At 46.0% G+C, this 19,335-nt stretch overlaps 1 protein-coding gene across 5 annotated transcripts in view; it reads left to right on the top strand.

The window, feature by feature from the left end:
* BCO2 (beta-carotene oxygenase 2) overlaps positions 1 to 10,770 on the top strand; it is a 45,693-nt gene extending 34,923 nt beyond the window's left edge. For all 5 annotated transcript variants that reach the window (XM_084803482.1, XM_084803480.1, XM_084803483.1 and 2 more), the window contains 4 exons: positions 5,369 to 5,506; positions 9,012 to 9,194; positions 9,316 to 9,426; positions 9,850 to 10,770. In XM_084803482.1, coding sequence (XP_084659608.1) covers positions 5,369 to 5,506; positions 9,012 to 9,194; positions 9,316 to 9,426; positions 9,850 to 9,963 — 546 coding nt within the window. In that variant the 3' untranslated portion in view covers positions 9,964 to 10,770. The remainder of the gene's footprint in view (positions 1 to 5,368; positions 5,507 to 9,011; positions 9,195 to 9,315; positions 9,427 to 9,849) is intronic.
* Positions 10,771 to 19,335: the final 8,565 nt, after the last annotated feature.

The following is a 19,335-nucleotide window of genomic DNA, read 5'->3' as shown; positions in this document are numbered from 1 at the left end:
GTATTCTTTCCACCTCTTCTTAATCTCATCTGCTTCTGTTAGGTCCCTGCCTTCTTTGTCCTTTATCATGCTCGTCTTTGCACAAAACGTTCCCTTGAGATCTCCGATTTTCTTGAAGAGATCTCTAGTCTTTCCCTTTCTGTTGTTTTCCTCGATTTCTTTGCATTGTTCATTTAAGAAGGCCTTCTTGTCTCTCCTTGCTATTCTCTGGAACTCTGCATTCAGTTGGGTATATCTTCCCCTTTCTCCCTTGCTTTTCGCTTCCCTTCTTTCGTGAGCTACTTGTAAAGCCTCATCAGACAGCCACTTTGCTTTCTTGCATTTCTTTTTCTTTGGGATGGATTTCGTTGCTGCCTCCTGAACAATGTTACGGACCTCTGTCCATAGTTCCTCAGGCACTCTGTCTATCTATGCCATACGTAGATAGAGTACCTATGCCATAAGTTGGAACAGTTGGTCCCCGTTTGAAAGGGAATTACTGGCAGACCCCTGAACTTAAGGACTAGGGAGAGTCCCTCCCCTTTTCCCTTGGATCCTCTGGGCACAGCCGTTGTTTGCGTGCCAACCGGGCACTACGCCTCCTTTCTGCGCCCTTCATTTGGCACCGCTCTCTGCGTCGGCATCGTGCGTCCATCAAGTCTGCTTTCCGCGCTCTGTCACTCCCAGGACTGTTATCTAAGCTAGGAATGCTGGTGGGAGGAATCTCTGTCAGCTGTTGGCCCTAGGAAAGAGGAGCGTGCTCCTCTCACAGGAGCGACTCCTCTTCCTCAGAATCAGAACTACTCTGGGATTCTATGGGCTCAGTGTCCACCCTGACACCTTAGAACAATGAACTCCAGTGCAACATGGTCGCTTTCCCCCAGAGTTCCTGTAACTGTTACTTTATCCACTAAGTCATCTCTGTTGGTTAGGATCAAGTCAAGGATAGCCGATCCTCTAGTTCCTTCCTCTACTTTCTGTAGGAGGAAGTTATCCACCACACAAGTCAGGAATTTCCTGGAGGGGCCATGTTTTGCAGAATTTGTCTCCCAACAAATATCGGGGAAATTGAAGTCCCCCATTACTACTTCATCATGCTTCCTTAAAACATTGGCTATTTGTTTTTCAAAAGTTTCATCCTCGTCTTCTCCTTGGTTGGGTGGCCGGTAGTAGACTTCGACCACCAGGTTCCTTTTATTCTTTGCTCCATTTATTTTGATCCAGATGCTCTCGATGGGGCTACCAAGCTCCTCCTCCTGTATTTCTGTGCAGAGATATGTATTTTTCACATACAGTGCAACCCCACCTCCCTTTCTGTTCCTCCTGTTCTTTTTGAACAAGTTATATCCTTCAATTGCTGTATTCCAGTCATGAGAGTCATCCCACCAAGTCTCAGTTACACCTATCAAGTCATAATTTCCCTCCTGTATTAAGAGTTCAGGTTCGTTCTGTTTGTTTCCCATACTCTGGGCATTAGTATATAGACATCGAAGACCATGTGCTTCATAGTCTGGCTTCCTTCCTACATGTGTCTGAAGACTATTATTGGGCACTGTCAGAGCTGTTCTCTCCGTTGCAGTGCATGCGCCTACGTCCATTGTTACCCCCAACATTACATCTCCTTTCCCCGTAGGATTCAGTTTAAAGCCCTCCTGATGAAGTTCTTCATGCTGTGGCCAAACACATTCTTCCCAGCCTTTGTGAGGTGCAACCCGTCCCTTGCCAACAGCCCATCTTCCAGGAAGTATAGCCTGTGGTCCCAGAATCCAAATCTCTCTCGTCGGCACCACCTTCGTAGCCAGTCATTCACCTGGAGTATTTTTCATTCCCTTTCTATCCCTCTTCTAACTACTGGAAGGATGGATGAGAAAACTATCTGGGCCCCAAAGTTCTTGAGTTTCCTTCCCAAAGCTTCAAAGTCTGACGTGATCTCTTCATAGCTCCGCTTGGCGGTATCATTTGTTCCCACATGGATGAGAAGAAAGGGATACCTGTCAGTGGGCTTTATGAGTGCAGGCAACCTTTCAGTCACGTCTCTAATTCATTCTTTCGGGAGACAACACACCTGGCGAGTCCACGGGTCTTCGCGACATACTTGGGTCTCGATCCCACGCAGCAAGGAGTCTCCCACTACTACCACTCTTCTCTTCTTCTTGTTATAGGCCTGGGTTTCATCGCCTCTGTTTGACTGACCTTCAGCCTCTTGCTCACTCTCATGTAGGTTCCCCTGTGATTCTTCCTCTGCAGGCTGTCCTCCAGTCTCATCCGCAAGTACCTGGAATCGGTTCCACAGTTCCACTGCTTCCACTGGTGCAGAGTGGTGTCTAGTTCTTCTTCTCCTAACTGTCACCCTTTTCCAAGGAGTATCCTCTACTCCATTTTTCTTCACCTCAGCATTTCCCACTGCCTCATCTTGCTGTTGCTCTTCAAGCTTCTGGTCTTCACTTTGCTGCTGTAGTTCCCCCATTCTGTCCAAGAACTCTTCGTGTTCTCTTATTCATCGGAGGGTCGACAGTCGCCGCTCCAGTCCTCTTACTTTTTCTTCCAATAGCGTGATCAACTTGCACTTGTTGCAGGTGTAGGCCATGTTGTTCTCAGGCAAGAAAACAAACATTGCACACACCTTGCAGGTCACCACCACTGAAGAGTCTTGTCCTTCCATAGCCTCTTTTCCCTTTTTGTGTCTAGCTTTGTGATTGTTCTAGACTAGCCTGTGCCTGTTCCTCTACTCAGTAGAGGTTAAAAGCAAAGTCCCACTTGTGTGAAAGTGTGTGTTACAAGACAAATAAATGGGAAAAAGTTAGTTAAAAATAAAATAAAACAAAAAATGGGAAAAAAATCTGTAAATCTGCTTGGTGGACAATGTTGTATTCAAGACCTGGTTAAAAGACATCTTGAGAGTTGGAAATAGGGGGCTGCATCTGGGGGTGTCATTTTCAAGATTTACAAGTCATACTTTCACATTTGCCAGCACTGACATATAAAGATGGAAATAGGCCAATGAGCACACGTGGTCTCTCACATTTCTGCTGCCTCCTCCTGCTCTTTCCCTAAAATCTCCTGCAGTACAAAGAATTTTCTGCAGCCTCCTGCTGGCCAAGCTATTAAAATTTCATCAAGCCAGGAAAGTGGGTGCTGCTTCTCTGCTTCTGGATGAGAGAACAGCCACTGTGTTCAAGGGCATGCAGGGAATCTGACAGGAGCGTGGTGTAAGGCTGGAGTCTCCAACATGATGCCCGCGGGCATCAACGTGCCCAGAGACACCTCTCCTGGTACTCACCAGGCGCTCTGCTCCTCCTGATTTTTATTTTATTTCCTAAGAAGTTTTAATTAATTTTTTTTTTTAAAACTGGGAGGCTGGCATGCTACAAAGCAAAGTACTGCCCTCCACTGCCATGTTTATTTAGCTTCAAAAGAGGGGTTTTGTGTTTTGGGGCTCAGCCCTCACTTCTGCTTTGTACTTAAGTTCTTTTAGGACACAATCCTATTCTTTATGCCCTCGATGCTTATGAGCCTCTGAACTCAGAGGCTTATAATCATCCAATGTACAGTGGGAGGCACAGCAGAGCCGATCTTCACCTCCCCGTCCTGCATTTTAGCTAGATAGGCTTTTTTGCCCATTTAGCTGGGGTGCTTTGGAGGGGGAGGAAAGGAGGCTTGAGAGGCCTCAGGATAGCTCATATCCTGGCCTCTCCAGTCCCCTCCCCATCCACAGGAACGCCCCATTTACCTCCTACCTGAGGTCTATTTTGTGACCTTGGAGAAGTAGCCAGTGCAGTTCTCTCCACACGGGCTGTGAGACGGAGGGGGCGGGGGCAGGGAGCATGGATTCCCAGCTTGGTGGTCAGAGCACTGTCTCTGACCTTGGATCCAGGAATCTGAAATATCTTGTGGCCCCCCCAGATGCTGTCCAGGGCTATAGGATTGCTCCCTTAATGTTAGTTTTGAGACCAGTGTGCCCACTATGGTTGCCATTTTATGAATGGGAAAGCCCACCCACCATGACAGCCATTAGGTGAGAGCACCCACAACACTGTCTCAAAATGCCAAATGTGCCCATTGGCCCCACATTGTTGGGGACTCCTGGTGTAAGGTGCAAGATTGGCCTTGTTTAATATTTGGGAACTCCAAAGAATTAAGGCTGCAGTCCTGTTCTCACTCATCTATTGAACTCAGTGTAGACGTGTAGAGGATTGTGTTGTAAAATCACAGAAGGACTCTACATGTGTCTAGCTTCTCTGCTTTGTAGATTGCTTAGAGTACAGGATAATTCAGATGAGGTAGAGTGGGAGTTGCTCTTTGCTTCATTGTACCTGTTAATCTAGTGCTAAACTCAGAACCTAACCTTAGGACTATAAAGGTAAAAGGACAATGCAGTGGGGATTCCCCCCCCCCCTTGCTGGTCCCCAGAGGAAGGTAGAGAGGAATTTGGTGAAGGTGGAAGTTAGTGTGTGATTACTAACTAACTTCTTAGTTAGAAGAACTAACTTCTAACTAAGAAGTTAGTTAGTTCTAACTTAGTTAGTTAGTTCTAACTTAACTTAGTTAGTTCTAACTAAGTAAGTGGAGCTGCATTGTCCTTGGGGACACTTTTGGGATGGGGACTACAGTAGAGAGTGCAGCATTTCAGTCCATCTGAGCCCAAAGAAGATGCTGCAGCTATGCCTGAAGGCAACTGGAAGCTTAAGCCATCCTTCCCCAACCTGGCATCCTCCAGATGTGTTGGCTACAACTCCCATCATCCCCAGCCAGCTGTGATGGGAGTTGTAGTACAACTTATCTGAAGTGTGCCATGCTGGGGAAGGATGGCTTAAGCCATTCAGAAGGAAGAGGATTGAACCACCATTGGTGTGTTTAACATTTCATGTTCCTTAAAACTTTGCTACTTTTTATATTTATATTTATTTATATTGAGATTTCTGTCCTGCCTTTCTAGTGCTCTCACAGTAGTCAGGGAAGTTTTACAACAATTTAAAATCACAAGGTCATATATAAAGAGCATGTTCAATAAAAATACAATCATAATTACAACAGGTGCCCCGTTAATGACATTCACAGTGCAGTCCCATGCTTGTTTATTCAGAAGCAAGTCCCACACTGTGTTTAAGAGGACTCACTCCCGTGTAATATACATAGGATGCAGCCTTAACCCCTTAAACTCTTTGTGTCTGCTATGCCTTCTCTTCAGCTTTTCTCTTCCATTGGGGAAGACAGTTTGCAAAGCTCCAGTCTGGGGCAAGAAAAGTTATTTTGAACGGGAAGGAGCCCATGCTGGGAGGCAGAGAAATTATACTTTTCTCTCTAATAGTGGGTTCTTGCTCCCCATCTCCACACCAGAGTGGCAGAGTATTGTTCTTTCTTTTGCAATGACATCCTGTCTCCTTGGCAGGTCTATAATTCACTACCAAGGCCATATCCGTGGCGCTTTGTTCTGCCCATCAACATGAGTCCCAAGACACCTGTAGGGCAGAATCTTAGCCCCTTGACCTACACGTCGGCAAGAGCTGTGAAACAGGCTGATGGGAAGGTACGTGCTTCCGTTTCAACTGGGTGCTTTGGGGGCTGCTGCATTGAACTTATACCTGGCATTTCCACACTGGGCTGATCTAACTGTCTGAGCTTTTCTACACGAGGCTGTTAATCACAATATCTACTTATGGTTTCATCGTAGGGTTGAGATCCAAGTTCTACCCAAAGAGCTTTTCCTTTCCTCCTTTTCCACTACATAATGTCTAGGTGGTGCTGTGCTACAGGGGAGCAGCACAAATACATAAGTAGGAAACTACCTTTTATTTTGCTTTCAGAAATAATACCCCATCTTCCCCGCTCAAAAAACAAAACAAAAACAAACCAGGAAAGTGTTCTTAAAAAAGAAATGAAACTGGAGGATCCGAATGTCCTCTAAAGAACCTGTAAACAACCATGAGAAAGGAACCATGAGTGCACGATAAATGCCTGATGTAGAAAAGTTATTTATGTAGTTGCGTTCCCCATCAACATGCTTCTTGCCAAAATAACATGCATATATTGGGTGCAAGCTGAGCAAACAAAGATTTTTTTTCCTGGAACAGACCAAGAGCCATTCTATTTACAAGAGTGGCCAGCCAGATACTTCTGCAAATTCACACGGATGGCATGGAGGAGCTATAACTAATCATGATGGGGATGAGGATGAGGATGGAGGCGATGTCCATCCCCTGTAGTTTTCTCCTGTTTGGGGTACTTGAAGTGTGCTCTGGAGACTCCATTTATCTATCTTGGCTAATAGCCTGGTAACAAGGAGCTTAGCCTCACCACCATTTTAAATATATGCCTTGACACTAGAACAGGGGTAGGTAACTAAATTGAGGTGGGGCCCTTGGTGGTAATCTCTCAGGGGCCACATACCAGGGGTGGGCAGGGCCAGAGCCAGCAGTGAGAGGGCGAAGCCGAAAGTGCGCCTGGGCAGAGCCAGTGATGCCTCTTTTCCTCTCCTTTTCTTCCTCCCCTTCTCTCTCTCGCTGTCTCCCCCCTTCTCTGTCCGCCAAAATCTCAACTCCACAGTTAGGCTTGGGGCAGGGGGGAGATAAAATAACAACGGGGAGGCACTCCAATTACAGAGAGGCAGCCCCTGAAGGAGACTTTTCTCCTAAAGGCCCAGTGGGCATAGTACACAATAAATAAGCACTATTGTGACTCTGTCACTTGTTTCTCTCTCTTAGAAAAAAAGGTCCCATTCATGCGAATGGAAACTTTTATTCTAAGGCTAATTGCCATGTTGGAAGGAATTTTTGTGCAGGAGGTTGATATGCAGCCCTCCACAGCTTTGGTCACCCCCCAGTTCCCCCCAGGCGTAGTAAGCAGGTGTATTCACATGAATAGGACTGTTTTTCTTAAGCCTAATTGCCAAGAGGGGTCTAAGGAGGCTGCAGACTGGACTGAAAGGCACCGTGTGCCAGAGGTTCCTCACCCCTGCTCTAACGCAATCAAGCCATCCAACGCACACTTCTGATTGGTTGTCCCGAGCCCTAAAGAGGGAAAGCTCCATGCCAAAGCAACGCCACCATCAGTAAACACATTGAACACTCATTAGCATCTGTTATGGGTACAGAATTGCATCCAGAATTCGCAGATAGACCTCTCCCTTGGCATTCTGCACTTTTGCACTCCGTACCCATAGCAAGCCCAGTTGCACCCTAGATAGCTGTTCAACCTTCTTTTGCTCTTTGTTGGCTATACTGGCTAGGGCTGGTGGGAGTTGTAGGCCAGAACATCTGGAGGGCCAAAAGTTACCCATCCCTGCTCTAGACCAAGGTCTTATAAAGGAATTCCTTCCAGTAAAAGTTTATTTCCTGTAACCACAGTGGTTTGGGCTGCCCCCTCCAGAGAGTTCATCTCCTGTATTCAACTTGTCTCCAGCATCCTCCCTCCTCTATTTTTCCTTCTCCCTCCAGCTTTCGCGTTATCATTTTGTACTTGGAAAGTTAGGCCTCAAGGAACTAAACATGGGTTTGGCAGCCTTGGGGGTGTCTCCACAGGTGATTTGCTGCGAGCTGGCTGCATTTGGAGGTCGTTTGGGGCACATGCAGGCTACCATCCCGCAGCCACCCTGGAGCTTTTTGCAGAAAAAACAGATTTCCTGAGACTGCTTAAAGTATGATTCTTTTCCTTAAGTCAGGTACTCTGCACTATAGTTGTTGTGTGCCCCAGCCCCCACATTTACTTTGGGTATGCTAGCCCTGCCCAGGTGTGCCTTTCACCCTGATCCAAGTCAAGGAGTGTTTCCTGTGCCTGTCTTTCTCAGCACAAACATATGTGTGCCTACTCAGAAGTAGCTCCCTTTGTGGTCAATGAGGCTTGTTCCCAAAATAGGCATTCCCGAAGTTACTGAGATTCACATGAATCGAAATAACGCATTTAGGTACCTTAAAGCTATGTCAAAGTTGCGTGTCTTTGATGTTTGCTTCCTTGCTTTTTAGAAGTAATTAATTCATAGCTTTGCTTCTTTGCAGTATTGGGAGCTTCAGGAGAGGGAGAAGGCTGCATCTGTGTTTCTCTAATGTTTGCTTAGCTGTAAGGGGCAGGGGCAGGGAAGAAAGCCTTTCATGTTGGTTGATCAGCCCCTGCCAGTCTGATGACGTTCACTCCAACCCTCCCAACCCCTTTCCATTACATACAAAATAAACAGACTTGCATGCATTCTGTTGTGCATTCTTGATTCTGAGCTCAGAACCTGGACCATTTGGGGCTTTGGTACAACTTGTTTTAAGGCCCTTGTAAAAAAAGGAACCCGGGATGGCTATCATTGCCTTAGTGGACAGGAAGTGTGAATCTGAAAGCATGGACAAACTTCAAAGTTTGTGCATCACCTTTCCTCTGTCCCTTTACATGGCCTTGGGATAAGATGAACCATGAGGTTGGTGAGTTCAGTTCACCTGAAAACAGCCTACAGATAATGGGGAGAGGGACCATACCTCTGTAGCAGAGCACTGCCTTGCTTGCAGAAGGTCCCAGGTTTGTTCCTGGTATCTGCAAAAGAGCATTTTGCAAGTGACGGGAAAGTCCACTCTGCCTGAAACCCTGGACAGCCACTGCCAGTTGGAGTAGACCAAGGGTGGGCGGAAGATAGGTGGGGATCTACTGATAGATCTTTGGGTGATTTGCAATATATTGGCAAGGGTTTCTGACTTCCAGCTGTTTACCAGTAATCACAACATGATGATGTTTTCCACCTAAATTTGACTGCTGAAGAAAGTGGACTTTTTTGTGAAAGGACTGTGAGTTCAGTTCAGTTCTGGTACTGAAAACAAATCCACAGGCTTAGAACATACTCAGAGGCACCCTGTTCCTTAATGCTACATGTATAGCTTTTGTGCTTGTTTCTAGTTGGTGGATCCTGCCTGAGGTTCTCCTATAAACCCCCCAAAGTAGATCCAACAAGCATAAAGTCTGCCCATCCCTGGTGTAGACAACACTGGGCTAGATGGACAAATAGTTTCATCTGGTGTAAGGCAACTTTCAGCATAGCTATAATGTGCTGATTCCTTTTCCAGATCTGGTGCACACATGAAAGTCTACATGACGAGAACCTCAAGGAAGCAGGCGGGCTAGAACTCCCCCAGATCAACTACGCTCATTGCAATGGGAAGAAATACCGTTTCTTCTATGGCTGTGGTTTTGGACACATAGTTGGAGACTCATTGATCAAGACTGATGTAAAAACCAAGGAGATGAAGGTGAACAGATGTGGGCTTCTCTGTGATGTAATCTGCGTTATTCCTGGGTTGGGGAGTGCAGAATCCAGCCCTAACAGCCACAATAAAGAGCCTGTTCTGTCCCCTTGTTTTTGCTGGCTAGATCTGGCAAGAAGATGGAATGTATCCTTCTGAACCAGTGTTTGTGCCAGAACCAAATTCTGCCGCAGAAGACAGTGGAGTCATTCTGTCCATAGTGCTCACACCCAAGCAGGTAATTTAGTCTCACTGCCTATGTAAATGGCCATTGTTCGGACATTAATTTTAGGGATGCTAAAATCCAGTTTTATCATGCACTCTAGCGAACAGTGGCATGCACAGGATAATATGTGGATAGATTAGGATACTTTGTTCTGCTTCAAATTGTTAGGACTTTCTGTAGCGGTGGTGCACAACTTGTGGCCCTCCAGATGTTGTTGGACCACAATTCCCATCATCCCTTATTATCAGCTATGTTGACTAGGGCTGATGGAAGTTGCAGTCTAGGGCCATAAGTTGCCCACTCTTGTTCTATAGCTTCCATATTCCCCTGTGTTACACTTTCCTAACAATTATGTAGAAGAGCACTGTAAGGGAGTGTTTTGGGTGGGAAAAAGGACTACTTTAGTCTTGCTGTCTGACTTTGTTCTTGTTTCAGAATCAAGGCAGTTTCCTGCTCATTCTGGATGCTGAGAGTTTCACTGAATTGGGCCGGGCAGAAGTTCCTGTCCAAGTGCCCTATGGCTTCCATGGCATCTTTGTCCCGCATTAACTGAGAAACTGTTTGCTGGTAACCATAGACCAGAAAGGGAGCTTCATGATGCTTTGTGCCTAAAACTTCCCTTTTGTGACCTTGGGCAAGTCACTTAATCTTAACGTGTGTTGAACTCCACAGAGATGTTGTAAGGAAAAATATATGTGAGAGATAAGATAAATATTGCCCGTATATAAAGGTTGTTGTGTGTGTGATTTTAAAGGAGGTACTCAAAGATTATAAAGCTTAAATTTAACTTTTTTTGGCAATTTTAATCTTTTATCCTTTATTTTTGTATTAATTATCTGTACTATACGTCAATTATGTACATGTGATTAAAGCTCTTTGGGCATTTGCTGCATTTTTAGAAAACTTTACAGTAAAAACAAAGACACTTCAAAAAGCTCTGCACTTTTCGCAGGGAGACTGGCAAAAAAGAGAACACTCAGCACACCTTCACTACAACCTTTGCAGTGGATAGGTGCCATTTTATCACCCCGTGTATTTTTTTTAACCAGTCTTTTAATTAGTACTAAAATGCTTTTCCAAATATATATCACTTAAATGAAAGAGTGTTGTAATGCTAATTTTGTAAAACAAATGAAAAATAATTAATTTATAACCCTCCACTGTCTTTCCGAGCACTGCCATGCTAGCAGTGTGTATGCATGTTTTTCTTAATTAAACAGTTCTGATCCAAAATAAATGTTAAGCAGTTCTTGTTCTTGTTCTTTTCTTTTTTCTTTTTACATTTCACAAGCAATGATCAGGTAATCATGCTTAAATTAATAAGTGCTTTAGCACTCATTAAATCATTGATTTTTAAAAAAAAGATTGCTTGGATTTTTTTTTTTTTAATGGCTGCTCATATGAATTCGTCATAGTGGGAGGGATAAACAGAAACTGTGCAATGTGCCTGATAGCGTGGAGAGCCAACTGGAATTCTGCTTGTAGCTTACACTGGAAGAGCAATGATTAGTGGTGCTAGGAGCTGCTCATCTGGAAGCAGCACAGATGTGAAGCGCAACAGTGGGGTCCAAGGAGCTGCATACAAGTGGGTATGTTGGCAGGCGTAGCTTTTCCCTACGTGACAAGCTGCACTATTTTGATAATGCTTCCTTGCCTAGTTTCCTGCAGGCTATTTTTACTCATCCCAGGTGACCAGGTGCACAGTTATTTACAAGATGCTGTAGCTGCTGCAGCAGATGGTATCAACTCCTGTCTGTTCAAGCAGGCTAGCTCCATTGGTCCCCCTCCCCTTTCTCCATCCCAAGTTCCTTTGTTAGTGCCTCTCCCTGTCTCAAAAAGCAAGAAGGCCAGAAAACAGTGAGTGCAACAGTGAATTTCCCCCACTTCCACAAAAGGTTACTCAAATGGAGCATTTGGCAGGGAGGATGCAGTCATGGCTGGTGGTGACAGATGTTTTTAGGACTGTTACAAAGCTTCCTTTGGTCAACTGCTGGGGACATAGGCACTGTGCATGCATCCATGAAAGCTGATGGAGCTGGTGCTTCTCCTTTATAGATGCTGCTGCTCTCATCTGTTTTGTAGAGTTGTATTTTATGAAGAGCTTTCACAGGCAAGTGCTTCTGGAGGTTTTCCCAGATGAACACAGCGAGACATTAGGCTTATCTGCGTCTTTCTCAGATGTGACTTAGAGGAATTCAAGAGAATGTGGTGGGTGGCAGAGGCAGAGAGGTATACTGAGTAGGGCGTGTCTGGTTTTGCAAAGTGAGAAGCAAAGTGGGTTTAACTGTGACAAAAACAAAGAAATCAGAATTCTGCACCCCACTGCAAGCCAAATCCTATGCTAAGAATAGTTTAATTCTTCAACCTGGATAAAACTATATAAATGTGCAAATATTTGCTTGGAGGGATGTGCGTTAACGGCTTTAACTCTTACTAAGGGGCACAGAGCTATGCAGAATATTGAAGACTTAGCCACAGCAGTGGAAGACATCTTTACTTCCCTTCCATGCTTTGGAGATTTCACCAAATAGTTTCAAGTCTATCTTGCAAAGGGATAGAAACTTGGTTTTTTTATTTTTTAAAAACCCAGGAGTCTTAGGATGTCAAAATTTGTGTTCAGTCCCAAATAATGCACACAGAATACACACAGAGCCCTGCATCTTATAAGAGTTTTGCTGTGTCAGGGGCTGTGCACACTCCTTGGAATTTTTTTAGCAATGTATTTTGAGTGATCTGCTTTGATTTCAGAGCTTTCCTCTTTACTTGTGGCATTTTTGTTGTTGTTGTTCAGTCGTTCAGTCGTGTCCGACTCTTCGTGACCCCATGGACCATAGCACGCCAGGCCTTCCTGTCCTGCGCTTTCTCCCGGAGCGTGCTCAAGTTCATACTTGTGGCATAACAGGATGTTTATTATCATTTTAGTTTCTCTTATACATATCAGAGTTAACGTACAAAATTTGCTGCTACTGGATGCGGTGACACCCACTAGTTTAGATGGCTTTAAAACGGAATTAGACGAACTCATGAAGAAGAGATCTATCAATGGCTACTAGTCATGATGGCTTTATGCTACCTCCAGGAGGCATTATTTCTCTGAATACCAACACTGGGGAAGAACAGTGGGAGAGGGCTATTGCCCTCATGTGGGTTTCCCATTTGGGCATCTGGTTGGCCACTGTGGGAAACCAGATGCTGGACAAAATAAGCCTTTGGTCTGATCTAGAAGGGCACTTATGTTCTTATTGTATACTAATTTCTCCTGCCCATCCCATCTCCCCAGGTGGGAAAAACACTGTAATGCTGTCTGAAACTGCAGAGATTTAAGTTTGCATTTCAAACTTATCAGATGTTGGTTTGTAGGCCCGTGCAGAGCCTTTATAGTTGGCCACCTGCTCTCACAATTAATGCTGAATTCTGTGATTCTGTGAATTCTATTCCAGTTTCTATTATACAACAGTCATTCATTCACATTTTAGCAGAAAAGGCTGGGAAGTGCAGAGAAGAAATGGGCTAGAGGGCACCCTCCCATGTGTGTTTACATTTTTATGCCAGAAGATCCCCATGCATGAGCCCCACAGGTCTAGTGCCTTTACCTTCAATGTATGCTTTCAAATCCATCAGGTCTACCAGCACCCCAGAAATGGGATTAATCTGGAAAGAAGATGAGTGGGCATCTCAGCAATCTATGGACAGATGATTTGGGAAAGTAGAAATTTCACTCGGGATTCTGGGTGGCTGCTGGAGATTTCTACAGCCATCGGGGAGAAACAGATGGGGGCTGGCAAGCATTATGGTCCAATGGACTGGGCAAGGCCCAGAGGTTAAGGGAGTCCCGCTGCATGAGGACAAGTGGCCTCTGCAGTTAATTCAAGGGCCTTCTGCATGGCACTCTTAACTAGCAGTGCTGGCTCCAGGTTTTGGAGGGCTCTTGAGCAAGACACCCTCCATGGGCCCCCTCCCTCAGTGAGTCCACCTTTTCACTGCCAGTGTCACCAGCTGCTATTCCTCCTAATCTTCTCTCTCCTATCATTGCTACCAATTGCTTCCTGAGCAGGCAGAGCCAGTGAACAAGTAGGCTGTGGCATCTCTTGCTCCTCCTTACCACCACCATTGCCTGAGCCAGAGTGAGTTGCAGGTGAGGAGGATAAGGACCCACATCTGCTAAGGACCCACATCCCGACAGGGGCCCACTGAAAAGAGCCTCCTGGGCTTGCTCCCCCTCTTCATCCTTGTAACCTGCTTGTTCACCTGCCTCTCATTCCAGCCCAGACAATGGTGGTGGTGAGGAGGAGGAGCAGGAGATGCTTCTGTCTGTCTGTCTGTCTGTCAAGCAAGGATAATGGGAAAGAAGATGAGGAGCAATAGCGGCTGGTGCCCATGGCAGGGAGAAGGTAGGCTCACTGAGGGAAGGGCCCATTGAGGGTGCCTGGCCCAAGAGCCCTCCAGAACAGACACTGGAGCTGACACTGGCAATTTGCAATACTTTTGCATTTTTGCATACCGGTGCTCCTAAACAGGATAGACAAATGCCCCTATGCCTGTCCCACTCACACCCAGCTATCCACCAGCCCTTCCCCATCCCACCCATTGCCTCACTTACTTCTCCATGGACAGTCACCACAACTAGAAGGAAGAAGGAGAGGAAGAAAAGAACAAGACACACAAGATCAGTGAGGTCTACAGATCATCTCAGCTTGCTTGTTCTTATCTGCAGATATTGGAATGGGACAGGGTTGCAGTCTCAAGTTAAACCTGTAAAAATGTGAACGTGCGAAAATTGAGGTGATGCTGCAGAAGCGTGTTTGCTAACTAACACAGCATCTGCATGGACAACGGATGCAATGGTGGCTGGAACAACAGACAGGTTTCAACAGATACCTACCTAACTTGGGATTTCCCCCATATTGCTGATTTCTATTTTAAGGTTTCCACTTTGCACCATGCCCGTTGATACTGATCTGAAGCGCCTACTGCTCTTCAAGCCTAGCTTTGCTCACCATTCCTGAGTTCATGGAAACATGCTGTTATTCCAGTCTAAGTCTGCACTGGCCCATTCTTCCCCCGATTCACCTCCAGAAGGTATTCCAAAGCCACTTTTCAGTTTTGATGTCTCCTGTTGTTTGATTCAGGGGTCCCCCACTGATCTCCGAACCCCAGTTTATGTGACTCTATCCCTGGTCATCTAAGGGCCTGGTGATCTCCACGGAGGCTTGCTGGGTTTTCAGCCCACCACTTCTTTCTGTCATCTGTGCAGACCAAGACCTGCAGTTGCTCCACTGCTCCCCTCTGTGTCTGCACTGCAGATGGAGAGGATTACAAGGCTGCTAGTGGTTAGAAAAACAGACAGAGAAAATTCAGGCACCCATTCGCAATTCCTTTTCGACCTAGGTGGTACTGAAGTAAGCAGAGAACGTGAAGTCGTCCAGTTCCTCACCTTTATAAATGTGCCCATGCCTCTGACTGCTTTGCCCAAAAAGCTTCTTGTTCTCTGCATCACTCAACAAAAAGTGCTGGAAAGAAAAGTTATGCAGGATTGATAGTGAACACAGGATGAGAGTCAGCTCTGCTAACCAACCTGTTAGTCCTAACTTTTTCTTGGTTAACTTGCTGCAGCAAATGAAAACAGAATTCTGTTGCCTGGAGGGGTCCCAGCCAGAAGTGCAGAAAAGCAGGTGTTTCATCACTTGGCACTGGCACCTCCCAGCATGACAGCTGTACACTACAGGCCTTGGAAGAGCCTGCCATCCACCCAAGGGGCCTTCAGCTCCTCTGCCAGGGCCCTCTGTGAGAAACACTTGCTGTGAATTTGGAAGCAGCTGCTTCTTAATACCCAGGAGAGAAACTTCCAGTCCCCACTGGAGCCAAGCAGACTCTTCTTGCTTCTGAGAGCTGGTTTAGAACCAATGGGTGGAAATTACAGGGAAACAGATTTTGGTTTAACATGAGGAGAAACTTCCTGACAGCGGGAGCTGTTCAGCAGTGGAACAGATTGCCTCAGGAGGTGATGGTTCTCCTTTGCTGGAGGTATTAAAGCAGAGGTTGGAGGGGCCATCTGTCAGGGATGCTGTAGCTGCATCCTGCAGTGCAGAGCCTGCATTGAGCAAGGGGTTGGACTAGATGATCTCTGAGGCACCTTCCAATTCCATGATTCTTCCTCTGATCTTGTCTCCCAAATCCTACTATTTCTTCAAGGAGTTCAAGATGCTGAGGACTAGCACCCAGTCCCTCTAGGTGGAGCCACAATTAAGATGGGGCAATTTCTATTGCAGCCATTGGCCAGAAACAGACTTCTCTTAATAGCCAGGTCTTCCCACTGTCTATACTTTCCACCAGCAGCTTCAGTGGGTGGCTTACTTTCAAGTGGTATCATGGAGAGCCAGCTTGTTTTGCGCATGGCAAAAATGTTCTCAAGTGAGAACTGGGCAAGCACAGGTGGCTTATGGGTTGCTTTCCTAACGGCCAATCAAAGGCTGTGCCGATGGACCCGAGCCCTTCCATCACTATACACATACCATACACTCACTTCACAGAAGGAGATGCACATATCCCCATACCCCAGCAAAACAGCAGACACAGGGTGAGATTTTGTGCATATATTCTTGTCATTAGTTTCACAGGCAATTTGATGGTGGAGGAAAGAGGCAAGTGCAGGACATCTTTAAGAGAAGGAAACATCCTTGACAACAATGAAAACAGCATAAAGAGCTTACTGTCTCTTCCCCGTGCCATGTTGCCCTTGTCTCTTTCATTCCTCCTTCTCTCCATTTGTTTTCCTTCCTTCTATTGCTTGTCTCCCCGCCAGTGCCATCTAGAGTGTACACTCCTTGAGGCAAAGATCTTTCTTCTTTGCTTATCTTACTCTGTAGAGTGCCATGATTGTTGATGGTGCAGCATAACAACAAAAACAACAATCAAGCAAACAAACATTCCAACAAGCACCTCAGCTAAGGCTATTTTTCCTGTTGCCTCTGCAGTCCTGGCGGGAGTAGTATTTCCAATTTCTAGATGCTGGCATCAAATAGTAAGCCTCCAATTTTTAATTTTCAAAATGCCTCAGCTTTTCAGCCACTCCGTTCTAATTCTCCAGCCAACAGCTATGGGTCCCAGATATATCCCTCCAACTGCCAGAAACTGCTAAAGGTGAAAGAGCCAGCGTGGTGTAGTGGATAGTGTCAGACTAGGACTGGCTAGGCTCAGGTTCAAATCCCCACTCAGCTATGTAGCTCCCTGGGTAACCGTGGATCAGCCACCAATCCTCAGCCAAACCTACCTCATAGGTTTGTTGTGAGGATAAACGGGGGAGAGGACCACTTGTGCCACCTTGAGCTGCTGAGAGGAAAGGCAGGATAAACCTCAGTAAAATAAGCAAATAAATAAGGATCAGGAAGCAAGTTACCAGGCCAGCCTGTGGGAAGCACTAAATGTATCTATCGTGGAGAAGGCAGCTGTCCTCAGAGGGGAGGTTCTCAGAGGGCATAGGTTCTGGAGCCCCCGGGGTCTGCATTACTAGAGCCAAACTGAGCCATCGTTGGTGGGCAGGGAGAGAGAGAGAGATGTTCTTAAGCATAGTGGTGGAGGCTTCAAAATATAAATAAACACCAGCTGCCCACCATGTGATCAAGCCAAGAAAAATTGTGTATGGTCTGAAAGGCAAGACCACAGGATGGAGACAGGAACCAATCAATTCACCGAGAGGGACCATAGCTCAGTGGTAAAGCACATGCTTTGCATGCTAAAGGTCACAGGTAGGGAATGTGTGGTCCTCCAGATGTTGCTGGACTGCAGCTCCCATGAGCCTTAGCCAGCATAGCCAACAGTGAGGGATGGTGGGAGTTGTGGTCCAGCAACATTTGCTAAAAGTTCCATCACTGGCATCTCTAGTTAAAGGGATCTCAGGTAAAAGCAGGGCTGGGAAAGACCTTCCTCTTTGCAAGCAGAATATGAGCCAGCAGTGCGATGTGCCTGCTAAAAAGGCTAATGCAATCTTAGGGCTCCAGATCAGGAGAAGTAGTAGTTTTCCTCTCTGATGCTCAGACTGTAACTGGAGTACTGAGTCCAGTTCTCGGTGTCATATTCTAAGGAGGACATTGACTGCCTGGAGCTGAACCAGGATGCTGAAGGGTCTGGAAACCAAGTCCTGTGAAGAACACTTGACAGAGCTGGGTCTATGCTTAGTCTAGAGAGGAAAAAAAAGATTAAGGGAAGACATGATGGCTGTTCTCAAATACCTGAAGAGCTGTCTCACAGAAGATGAAGCAGGCTTTTTTCCTGCTGGTCTAGAGGGCAGGTCTAGAAGCAATGGCTGGAAATTGCAAAGAAGCTGATTTCAGCTAAACGTTAGGAGAAGCTTCCTAATGGTAAGAGCTCTGACATGGGAAGAGACTATCTCAGGAGGTGGTGGGCTCCTTAGATGGAGTTATTTAAACAGAGGCTGGATGGCCATCTGTCAGAGGGGCTGTAATTGTAAGAGCCTTTCATTTCTTTTCATTTCATTTCTTTCTTTATTTCATTTCTGTACTACCCAATAGCTGAAGCTCTCTGGGCGGTTCACAAAAATTAAAACCAAAAAACACAGAATAAAACAATATAAAATATAAAAGCATGAAAATCACAATATAACAATACAACCAGAATAAAACCTAGCAGCAATGCAGGGATTTAAAATACAGATTTAAAACACCAAAGCTAAAAGACTAGGAAGTTAAAATGCTAAAATGCCTGGGAGAATAAAAAGATCTTCACCTGGCACTGGAAGGAATACAACATAGGCACCAGGCAAACCTCTCTAGGCAGCTCATTCCACAGCCAGGGTGCCGCAACAGAAAAGTCCCTCTTCCTGGTAGCCACCTGCCTCACTTCCTTTGGCAGGGGCTCACGGAGAAGGGCTGCTGAGGATGATCTTAGGGTCCAGGCTGGCACATATGGGAGGAGGTGATGCTTCAGATAATCTGGCCCCAAGCCATTTAGGGCTTTGAATGTTAATACCAGCACTTTGAATCAGAACAGCCACTGCCTCACCTGGGCTTGATGAGAAAGAGAGGTAGAGCTGGGTGTCATCCACATATTGATGGCACCTCAGCCCACACCTCTGGATAACTTCTCCCAGTGGGTTCATGTCAACGTTGAACAGCATGGGGGATAAAAAAGAGCCCTGTGGAACCCCATGGCATAATTTAGGGATGTGTGAACTCACCCGTGTCTGGATTCTCTGGACGCCCACCCAACCCCTGACCTGCTCACCGGTCCCTGGACTGTGCTCAAGCCCCTCCCATGCTCAGCGAGCAGCCTGCAATCTCCCCAGCAGCCTCGCTGAGCTCTGCGATTGCCATTTAAAAGTAAAATAAAATGGTGATTGCAAAAATTTGCATGTTTTTGTATGCGCGAAAATTCGCATTTTTGTGAATAAACATATTCACATGTGAAATGCACATTTTTGTGAAGGAACACATTAATGTCTATGCGAAAATGTGCATTATTTGGAAAATGTGCATTTTTGTGCACACACGAATATGCGCATTTGCAAAAATGCACATTTTCACATGTGAACAAATGTGAGCATTTTTGCAGTCGCCATTTCATTTCTCAAAAAATGGCGACCGTGAAGCTCAATGAGGCTGCTGGGGTGAGTCCAGACCAGTTGCCAAGTGTGGGCAGGGGGTGAGCAGGGGAAGGGGCTTGGTGAGCGGAGCTTGGGGGTGCAGGCAGGAGTGGGTTCACCAGATTCTCGGGCTGAATCGGGCTCCCACACCATCCCTAGCAGAATTGCCATGGCGCAGAGCAGTAATCCCCCAGCACCACCTTCTGGAATCGGCCATCCAAGTGGGAGTGGAACCACTGCAGTGCAGTGCCTCCAGCTCCCAACCCAGACAACCCATCCAGAAGGATACCATGGTCGATGGTACTGAAAGCTGCTGAGAGGTC

This window comes from Heloderma suspectum, chromosome 6 (assembly GCF_057233095.1).
Source record: "Heloderma suspectum isolate Gila_16-S chromosome 6, 16-S_ref, whole genome shotgun sequence".
Classification (NCBI taxonomy): Eukaryota; Metazoa; Chordata; class Lepidosauria; order Squamata; family Helodermatidae; genus Heloderma; species Heloderma suspectum.
This window is presented reverse-complemented; position numbering and strand designations above follow the sequence as displayed.